The sequence below is a fragment of the Salmo salar genome, chromosome ssa06 (assembly GCF_905237065.1).
Source record: "Salmo salar chromosome ssa06, Ssal_v3.1, whole genome shotgun sequence".
In the NCBI taxonomy this organism is placed as follows: Eukaryota; Metazoa; Chordata; class Actinopteri; order Salmoniformes; family Salmonidae; genus Salmo; species Salmo salar.
In genome coordinates, this window is record NC_059447.1 from 30,285,538 (window position 1) to 30,296,397 (window position 10,860).

At 40.0% G+C, this 10,860-nt stretch overlaps 1 protein-coding gene across 2 annotated transcripts; it reads right to left on the minus strand.

Annotated features, from left to right (window-relative positions):
* Window positions 1-3,808: 3,808 nt before the first annotated feature.
* Window positions 3,809-10,718, minus strand: LOC106606935 (transcription factor 20). 2 transcript variants are annotated; one of them, XM_014203421.2, is made up of 6 exons: window positions 10,609-10,718; window positions 7,668-9,707; window positions 7,229-7,322; window positions 7,087-7,136; window positions 6,748-6,819; window positions 3,809-5,127 (listed from the first exon to the last, which is right to left on the minus strand). In XM_014203421.2, the coding sequence occupies exons 2-5, from the start codon at window positions 9,702-9,704 to the stop codon at window positions 6,778-6,780; spliced, it is 2,223 nt and encodes a 740-aa protein (XP_014058896.1). In that variant the 5' UTR covers window positions 9,705-9,707; window positions 10,609-10,718; the 3' UTR covers window positions 3,809-5,127; window positions 6,748-6,777. The 2 variants fall into 2 exon arrangements, with proteins under 2 accessions (XP_014058896.1, XP_014058898.1); XM_014203423.2 differs by having other exon boundaries at window positions 10,334-10,619.
* Window positions 10,719-10,860: the final 142 nt, after the last annotated feature.

The following is a 10,860-nucleotide window of genomic DNA, read 5'->3' on the forward strand; positions in this document are numbered from 1 at the left end:
AACATGCAGGAGGCATCCACAAGAGTATATTGTTGGGAGCAAGTTCTCTACGTATAGACATCTCAAATCAAATCAAATCTAAAATCAAATCACAGTTTTGTAGATGTTATTGCAGATGCAGCAAAATATTTATGATTCTAGCTCCAACAGTGCAGCAATATCTGCCAATACCAATAGACACATAATCCAAAAATTAACAAAAATTAAAAAAAGATGGAGAACAAGAAATTAAGACATATCACACAGAAAAATATGTTTGGCAAAATATAGATAACTGGTGTGAAATGGACTCAAATTATAAAAAAATTATCTGACTCAAGCAATAAAATATAATCTGACTCAAATTATAAAAGATAATCAGACATAAATTATAAAAAATAATCTATATTAGGAAATTCTCCATTACAACATGAATAACTATTTTTCAAAGAGTAGATTGAGTCATGGTTACACGACAATAAAATATTAATGTGAAGGTGATTCCACAACTTCTTTCACTGAGGGTACTACTGAAATATTTAACACTATGGCAGCAATAAGCATGCATGTTTCTATTACATGACATCTTCAAGGACATACAGTACAAGGTCATTGAACCCAGGGGAGAGAAGAAGCCTTCCCTCATGGTCCAACATTTATCACACTGTGTCCAACACCGTTAACCTGATGCACTCCGTAATTCTCCAGGTTATTTTTGGGCTTCAACAACACAAGCCAATCTGTAATAGTGTGGTGAAATATTGATTCTCGATTGCGTGCTGCCAAAATGACTGGCACCACTGACAAAGTACAGAGCTGTAACCTATGTCACGGTGATATACTCTGGGGGCACTTACATGATTTGCAAAGATGGTGTTTGATCTATTATGCCTGGATTGATGCTGTCTGGTTGGTGGTGCATGTGTGCCTCAAATGTGTGACATCTGATTATGTAACAGAGAATTTGTGAGGGCAGATATTTTGGCAGAGATAAGAGTTATAATGATGTTATTTTGTGCTTTCACATTTTGTGCATTATTACAATATTTGTGAGGAAGAACAGGGCAACTCTGCTGCCAATGAGCACTCCGCAGGCAGAATGTACTCAAAAATGATGGCGCTGTGCGAATTTATTACGATATTTGTGAGGAAGAACAGGGGTACCCTGCTGCTAACGAGCACTCTGCAGGCAGGATGCACTCCAAAATGATGGCGCGGTGTAGACAGCATGCTTTCCATCTGATCCTGCAACCTCCACTTATAGTATGCTACAAGCAGGCCGTATGATTGCTCTGGTCTCCAGAGAAGTGACATGATATACCCCAAGTTGATATTAGCTGCTAACATTAATGAATTTCAGCTATAAATGCAGGTATAAAACGCAGTTATGTAGTCTATATTGCGTTTTTAAAATGCATCACTGTTTATGGCTGTAGTGACAGGCTACATTTGTGCAGCGACTGTGCGCGCATGTTCGTGTGTACACATGTGCATGTGCTTGCATTGGGGTCACAGGTGTTGTACCAGTCCTTAATCGGGGTCTGTGCATGGCCCTGTTGTGCATCCTTTATTTTGTGACCCTGGATGAGGAGATTCTGAGTGACCTGCAATGGCATTGTGCTGCTGTGCTGAGCTGCTGAGATAGTGGGAGGGATTGTGATCGAATGAGCCTGTCAGAGTCCTGGGAGCTGAGATAACACTGCGCCCAGAGCTAAGGCTGCTGCATGCACAGAGAGAGAGAGAAAGAGTGAGTGAGAACGAGACGGAGGGAGCAGGAGAGAAAGATTGGGAGAGAGATGGAGAAAGAGAACGAGTGAGAGAGAGAAGTGTGGGCCTTAGGCATAAACACTATAATGAGACAACTTAGCGTGACAGAGCTCTCCCTGTCTCTCTTAACTTAATCTCTAAGATAAACAAGAGCGATTATTTATCTTAGATACAGCTAAAACGCTTGTCCTAACAAACCACTTGATACATAGTTAAATGATAGCTCTCATAGGTCACTCCATTCACTGAAATGGCCCAAAGTTAAACAAGTTTAGCAATTATGAGGCTGGCATTTTGCTGTGTTTACAACTTACACCTACGTTAAATACATTTTTCTTATACCGTCAACATTTGACAAGGCTCTTATCGTGGAACTGCCCTAGTTACAGCATTATCTGATGAGTTCTACTGTGTTTACAACCTACGCCTGCGTTATATGAATATTTTTTATACCAGGTCAACATTTGAAAAGGCTTTTATCATGGAACTGCCCTAGTTACAGCATTATCTGACGTGTTTTGCTGTGTTTACAACTTACACCTACGTTATATGAATATCTCTTATACCCGGTCACAGCATTAACTGATGTGTCAACTTGTTGGATCCCACACATTGGTGATAGAGGACAGGGTTGGGGAAATACTTACAGTAGGGTACTGTAGGGAAAATGTGAAATGTCATGGTATTTATGCAAGAAGCAATATTTCCACTGTCATAATGGCTGAAATACAACCCACATTATGTTGGATGATGCAAGTGTTTCATAATTGTCCAATGAGGCATAATACATGTTTGGTATTTTCCACCAAACTCTTCAGCATCTGTCATCTTCAGACAGACAGCCAGCAAGCACCATCAGTCACCTACAGGTGTAGGATCTTCATTTGATCTATATTGTCACAGGAAAATAATTAAGCCAAAAGTAGGCTACATGAAAAGTGCTACTGTTAATACCTTTGGAAAAGTATTCAAACCGCTTTATTTTTTTCACATTTTGTTGTGTTACAGCTTTATTCTAAAATGTATACAATAGTTTTTCCCCCTCATCAATCTACACACAATACTCCATAATGATGAAGCAAAAACATGTTTTTTGAAAATGTTAAAGTAAAAAGACTGAAATATCAAATTTACATAAGTATCAGACCGTTTACTCAGTACTTTGTTGAAGAACCTTTGCCAGCGATCACAGCATTGAGTCTTCTTTGGTATGATGCTACAAGCTTTCTGAAGACACTGCATAACCATGTGTTAGTGTGGGTTTTCAGTGAATTTATGTAAATCACAAAGTTCATCGGTACTTCCTGCAGTGCAGGAGCATTCTCAGCAACAAAAGTGCTAAAATTAAGATCCTAAGAGATGAAACTGTTAGCATATGGAGCTGCCATTCCAAATGGCTGGCCATGTGTAAACCCTTGTAATGAAAGGCAGCTAAATATAGTCTCATCTTCCATGGGGAGGAAATACAACAGCTGTTTGAATATTCTCTTTGAAATTGGCTGCTTAAAATGCAGAGATTTGCTCAGTTAAACCCTCTGCATGGAGACAAAGCCACAGGTCTCTCATACAGGAATGGGATGCCAGTCTATTTTAGCAGGTGGGAACACAGTTATATTCTGAGTTCAACAAGGTGAGATATGCTCTTTGAGCACCACCCACCAGGTCAGGATGACACCCAGTTAAAAGTGAGGCAGACACGTTTAGTAAAACATTGAGCGCAGATTATTCCTGATAACAAAGGTAGAGGAATAGAAGAATAGGTCACAGAAGGCGTCTGAACAGTTTGCAGAATAATTATTCATACAAGGAGAGGGTGAATGGTTCAACATGACTGTAGCAGTCTAGAATAGGGCAGTTATCTACAATTACTGTACTTACATAGAGAACATAAACAGCGCGGATACATCCAGACTTCCCTTTGTTGTGTGCTACACAAGTTCAACATATGTTCGAGCATTTTTATACAGAATATCTTAACCTAACCTGTCCCACTGAATCACGGCTACATCTAATAAAAGAGATTCATTATGATGAAAAGGATCACATCTTAAAACAGGGGACATACACAAGAATGTCAGCTTTTATTCAAACAGGTGACAAAAAGGCAACAGTTGCAAGCTGTTACAGACAATTCATTCCATGTGTTAGCCATCTCTTCCTCACACATATGTAAGACTGGAACACCCATACATTTCCTTAATGGACTGCATTAACAGAACCCAGTATAAAATCATAATCTCTAGAGCCAATGATATCAGGTCAAATTCAAAATCACTTCACACTGGGCACAGACGTCAATGCAACGTCTATTCCACCGTGGTTCAACGTAATTTTATTAAAATGACGTGGAAACAACGTTGATTCAACCAGTGTGTGCCCAGTGGGTTGAATGTACCAACCTTTGCAAACTTTGTGCAAAACAGACATTGTACCTTTTCCTCATTGAGCAGCACTACCACCATGTCAGCTGAACATTACATAAATAAATATGCACGACATGATTAAATCATAAATAGAAAATAAATATGTCTTCATGACTGCATTTAGATAGGCAGCCCGATTGTGATATTTTTTTCACTAAAATGGCTTTTGACCGATCTGATGTGAAAAGATCTGAAGTGATTGGTCAAAAGACCAATTAATGGAAAGAATATCCGAATTGGGCTGCCTGTGTAAGCGCAGCCATAGAAGCCTTTCTGGAGATCCATCACTTCCTCTGTTGACATTTAGATCCGAATGATTACCAAAGCATACTACCAGGATAATCTGAGATGCAAAAATCCTTATAGTAACATACAGAAATCTGAATTTCAAAGTAGCAATCTTGCAAAACAAGTCATATTATCAGGGGAGTTACTGGTTGGCCTTTCAATCACTGTTAATTAGGATGAATACTGAACGGAACTATTGTTCTCTCAGGGTTCCTATTAAATAAAGGTTCCTATCAAATAAGGAAACAATAGCAAGTCTGTCACACATTGTGAACACAAAAACATGTCAATCATACTTTCAGTATTAAAAGGTAAAAAAACCAAACATAGATATAAAACTTCAACAAAATAAAACAGAGGACCAACAGTGATATTTTGGTCTTTCAACAAAGCAAACAGCACAACAAACCTGGCAACACAACTCTCAAGCTTCTACAGTGGAGATGGGCCAAAAAGACCACGGCCATCTGCAGGCAGACACAAAATAAGAGCATTTGGCTTCATTGGAACAATCAATTCAGAATCATTAATAATACTAAAGTAACATGGACTCAATGTAAACATTCAAGAGATAAAAGAAAACATGAATAGAATGTTGCAGTTCTTCCACAGCCTCTTCTCTGGGTTGAAGGAGAGTATCTATCCGATGGCTGCTGCCAATGAGGTTTAGCTGTCAGGGAAACACAAGGGAACAGTGACACACTGTTATAGAATTGGACAAAAATAATCAGTTACTCAAGTTTACAGTACAGCTATATAGTAGCTAGGGTCACACACTGAAAGTACATATTTTCTGCACCACATTCACTCATTTATCTCTTGCCCGAGATAAAAACATATTTTTTTTTTTACAACTGCAGAGCAAATCGAAATCAGTTTCAACATGGTATGTTATGAATGTTAACCCAGAAGCCCTTGCAGCAGATTGAGGATATTCTTTTAGCACAGTTGGCAAATCAAATCACACCTTGTTCTGCCAGGGTCCCAATCACTAGGTATGTTCTCATGTTCCACACAGCTCATCTCACTGAGGGAAGGTCTACCTACACTTCTTAAATTAAATTCAAACCTCTTTAAACTTCAAAGTAATTATCATGGTTTTTCTGCCATTTCTGTGCACATTCCCTGTCAAACTGACACTGTAGATTGTGTGTGTGTTCCTTAATCAACTAATAATCGAACTTGAATTTAGAATCCTTTAGAGCAGGGGTGGCAAGTTTGAATCCCAGAGCCAACTATGTGAAAAATCTGTCGATGTTGTCCCCTTGAGCAAGGCACTTAACCCTAATTGCTCCTGTAAGTCGCTCTGGATAAGAGCATCTGCTAAATGACTAAAATGTAAATGTTAATGTTCCCAAACTTTTTAGCTTCGCGATCCACCTTAAGTGTTTGAGCTGTGAAAAAACATACACAGACAGAACAAGTAAAAAATACAATATAAAAAGAATAAGTGGAGAGAAACATTTTACGTTTTGAAGCTCATTTCCAGCAATTCTACACATTTTGCCGTAAAGTTTAAATAAAATGTTGCTTTATAAAGCAAATGTTCTTCTGCAGTTGTATACATGTTGCAATGGAGCTGGGAGAAAATGTGGCAGATCTTAAGCACATTTCCTGCAATTCTACACATTTTGACAGATTAGTGCTGTATTCCTATGCTCAAACATTATAACAAAATCAATGGGGCCTGGTTGTTTAGCTCAAAGATTATAGGCTATTATTTACAAATATATAGGTCCATTATATTTTCTATTTGGTTTGAATCATTTAAATTCACACAAAGCATTTTTCTATCTCAAAAATGTATCATCAAAAAAATTATGTTTTTTGGTAAAAATGCAATGGACAAAAAATGTAATCCCGCGACCCACCTGGACCCCTGCGACAACCCACAAGTGGGTCCCGACCCAGTTTGGGAACTACTGCTCCAGAGGATCGTTAGCACGAACTTCTTTGAGTTTGATGTCACTTTGAACAATAGTGAAATCTTACCCTAAGTCCTGTTTTAAACATACTGTGGGTAAAGATGCTCAACTTATTTGTGGAGAAAACAATCAAATCAACACAGTCTTAGGGAAGCGTAGCTGTTCCAAACACTAAAACAAGCTCTAACACGATGCACAATCACAGATCTCTCACAGTCTGACTGATGAGCATCAATGACTAAATACCGTCCTATTTACAAATAAACCCGGAGCCCTTCCAAACACACATCTATAGTTTGTACATTTTAAACCGTCTGGTCTCACATGATGAATGTAACATGTCAAGGGCATAAAAAATCACATACCTTCCATGGTGTCCAATTCCTTCTCTCCTGTCATCTGTTGTCTGGCATGTTCACACCTCTGAATGATTTATTCTGGAAAGGACAAAAGTGCAATATTTCAGATATAATTGCCTAGATCGCCGATCAAAAAGTAATGATCTTTAGGCAACCCTATATTTTAAGGGTCCATAATAAACCATTTATAAGGCATTTACAAACCGTTTGCTCACCATTTATTAATCATTACTCTTACATTTGTAAATGTTAGTAAGATAGCTATTCACAAATATATATTTCCTTAAACATCCTGTGTTTTGTTATTTTACCAGGTACTGCTGGAATGACAATTGCTACATCTACCTTGTGCTTTGGACATCTCATGGAGAAGTTTTCCTCGTTAAGCACACAGCCTGCGAAGATAGATAGAAAATAAAGCATTTAGTCAACACAATGTTTCTTCATTGACATAATTGTACATAGGCAGAGCAGGACAGCTTCCCACCTGACTGAGCTGCACAGCTGTAGTGGTACTTATTGGGGCACCCTTTCTGGAAGCAGCCCATGGTTGCACCCGCTGCGTGGCATGTTGAACACACCTGGAGAAGAAAGGAAATGTAAAAAAGCATATTTGCATAAAGCTGTATTTGAGAGGCCAATGACACAGTGAAGGAGTAAGGTATTGTGTGTTACCTAGTCACAAGCATAATGGTCCTCTGTCTATCTGAGCTGCTTCAGTTTGACCTTGTTTACATATTTTGATAAAGTGAGGCAGACCGAAGCTACATTTCAGGAATGTGAGGAAGACACCAATGCATTTTGATTTAGCATACACAGCAATATGATCATATTTTCAGTTATGTTCTCATCTATGTTGCACTCGAGATACGCAAGCACAAATGCACATTATCTCAAACAAAGAGGTATCGTTGAATTTGACTCACTGTTTCTTGGGCGAACCTAACAGCCTCCTCCAAGCCGTAGAGCTTTCCTTTAACTAAGAAAACACCTGTGGACCATATGCCACAGTCCTCGTGGATCCAGCATTCATTGGTGTTGTGGGGTACCACAGGCAGACTGTGGCCATCCATCAAACTGCCATTTGTTCTGAGCTTTTTGGCTGAAGGCAATGTGGAGCTTTCACAATCACTGACTGTGATGCAGCAGTCATCAACTACAGCCTCTACTCTAGGCACATTGCTCAGTTCATATAACCCATTCTCCCCTACCTGGCCACATAGGCCTATCTTACAATCTACAGACAGTTCACTGTCCTTGTATTCTTCCCTCTGGGCCTGCTGTTTGCCTTGTTCCTCCAAAGCAGGTCCAGTTGGATAGTAAGGTCCGTGTAGGTCCCCTAGGCCCACAGCATTAGCAGACCCACCACACAGGCAGCACACCATTAGGGGCTGACACTTACTCTTTGAGTTGAGGCGACCCAGACGATAACAAGACGTCTTAGGAACGACACCAGACAAAGACCCAGTTGGTTGTTGTTGCTGTCCTTTGTTACGCCTCATATCCTTCTCCTCCTGCTGATCGTTGATCACTGTACAAGCAGAGTACTCCCTCTGCTCCATGTGCACAAAAGGGCAAAAGTCCTCTGATTTACTGGCCCTTTTGTCCTGTTTGTAGTTTGCATATTTCAGCTTGATTTCTGCCTCTTCATGGGAGAACATGGAGGATGAGCCGGCTTGTTTGTGTTTCTCCCTCTGTTTTGTTTTACTTGCTGCTGCTTTTCTACTACTTGCGGCCTGCTTTGCTGGGCTTCTCTGGTGGGTTTTCTGCTTGGTTCCTGACCTTTTGCTCCTGGGTGAAGAGGGCTTTGTCCACTCCTGTTGGATGTCATCCACATGTGTGGCCTTGAGTCTTGACTCTGTAGCAGGTGATGATCCTCTCTGTGGCCTTCTAGAGGATCGTAGGCTCTCAGAGGGGTCCTGTCGAACTGTCCGACGGTCCACATCAGAGTCATCAGATTCTACTACACACCTGTACAGGTAGACAGTTGGCTGTAACCAAGACTCATCCTCTGAACTAGATGACTTCTCTTTTGAGTCCATTGTGTCGCCAGAATGTTCCTTGGGTAATATTCTACTTGAGTTTTTGGTATGTATTTTTGAATGATGGCGAGTGACATTGTTGGTGAGTTTCTGAGCGCTGACCCCAGGCTGTATTGTTCTAGGATGTGGAGAAAGGCTTTTTTTTACAACATTACTAGCTTCACCTGTCAGCCGTTTCTCATTTTGAACATCAACAGGTAAACTGTGAATCTTTTTATTTTCATTGGTGATGGGAACTTCAATGACATCACTATCATCACTTGAGATATCTGCAGGAGACCTGACATATTTCCCATACACAGCAGCTAATTCCGACAGGTTAAGAACAGGTTTTGCATTCACCGACATCTCTGTGCTTTCAGATGAATCTTCTGAATATGTATTGTCAGGACTGGGGGAACTCAGTGTCTGGGGCAGTAGAAAACAACCTTTAGCTTCACCCAAAGAGACAGCGCCAGGGGATGGAGAATCTACTAAGGGACTAACAGATCCCCTGTCTAAATAGTCCTGAGGTGAGGGTGCTTCCTTAGAACTGGAAACAAGCAAAATGACATCAGAGTCACTCTGACTCTCGTCTCCCTCAATACTTTCAGAAATGGGGCTCTCTGCATTTAGGCTCTCTGTAGGGTGTGGCTCGTACAACCCTGAGTCCCGTAAGCTTCTGTCCATACCATTATGTAAAAGGGGGGAGCGAACACAAGTCCTAGTCCCATAGGAAAGTCTGACACCTGTGTCTGTTAATGTTTTCTCAGAGAGGAGCTGCATGCAGGGCATGGACACATGGTCGTCAGTGATGCTGTGCCAGCTGGGCTTCTTCATCAGGTCCAGAACCTCTGTGGTCCTGGGATTCAGATGACTCTTCCCACATCTCTTTGAGAGATCCAAAGCCATAGGATGAGGGTCTTGAGACGACAGCTCCATAACCTTAAGACAAATAGTCACAAAGACGGTTAGGCCCATAGGTTATTCAGTGGGCAAACTTCAAACCTAGCCTATATAGGCCGAATTTCAAAAGCAGCATTTCTACATAATAGCTACAGATGTAGGATTTTAATTTGTGGCAGTTTGCTACAGCAGGAACATAATCATGAAGCAACAGGAAATGTGAATTATTAGCTATGTGGATTCTAATTAATGGACATGTTTTGTAGGGATTGATACATTTTTCATTAGGGCAAATCATGTCCGACATTTTAAAGCTAAATTACACATTTTAGAAGCCTTTTAAAACCTTGAATACACGATTAAGTTTGTATTTCCTGCCGTGCAGGAAAATTCTCAGCAACAAAAGAGTGATCAAATTAAGATCCTACATATGTACTATTAATGCATCACTATAACAATAATTTATCGTTAAACCAAGCATTAATATTATTATTGATGATTATTAATTTGCAACTCGTGACAGCAAATTCAGTCTACAAAATGTAAAGTCGCATTGCGTGATACCATTTCGAGATAGAACCAATTTCTGAAATATTATCTTTTTCTAACGTCGTTACTAGAGAAAAAATGGGAGCTGCCCGTTCAACGTAGTACCGGTTACCTACCCTTCGTCGTTCCTTGCTGCAGGTGAGTGCACTGATGATGGTAGCTGGCTAGTGGCTAGCTAGCTACTTGCATCCAGGCCTTTGTAAACAGTGTGTAAACAAAGCCGCAATATAACCACAGCTAACGTTAGCCAGCGACTGTGTTGACCCGACTTTAGCTAGCTAGCTGGAGTTAGCTCGCTATTCATCCATAATAACATGCGTTATAACAAACATGATGCCGAGGACCCCTTATATTGGAAAATAGTTGTAAATGAACTAACTATTTTACCTACCTTATTGAAATTAATAAAGTAAGCTGAAGGGGTGCTTCCTTTCCAAAAAGGGCATCTCGTAGTTTACTTGCATTGGTGAAGAACTCAGCTGGCAGCTGGTGGTAAACGGGCAATGCATTATGGGAGATGAGAGTTTTGTCAGTTTCATTTGATGTGGACCTGAACAAATATTTTATTAATAATGATAAACGTATGAATTTCCATTCATGATAAAGATGTACTTTTTTTCGTTGTAAAATATAATATAATACA

Bases quoted from the DNA above. Each gene is read 5' to 3' on its own strand.
- LOC106606935 (XM_014203421.2), bottom strand. From the start codon at position 9,704: ATGGAGCTGTCGTCTCAAGACCCTCATCCTATGGCTTTGGATCTCTCA. The intron at 7,323-7,667 runs GTGAGTCAAATT...TTTCTTCTCCAG, and splicing joins TTAGGTTCGCCCAAGAAACA to GTGTGTTCAACATGCCACGC. The intron at 7,137-7,228 runs GTGGGAAGCTGT...CTATCTTCGCAG, and splicing joins CAGCTGTGCAGCTCAGTCAG to GCTGTGTGCTTAACGAGGAA.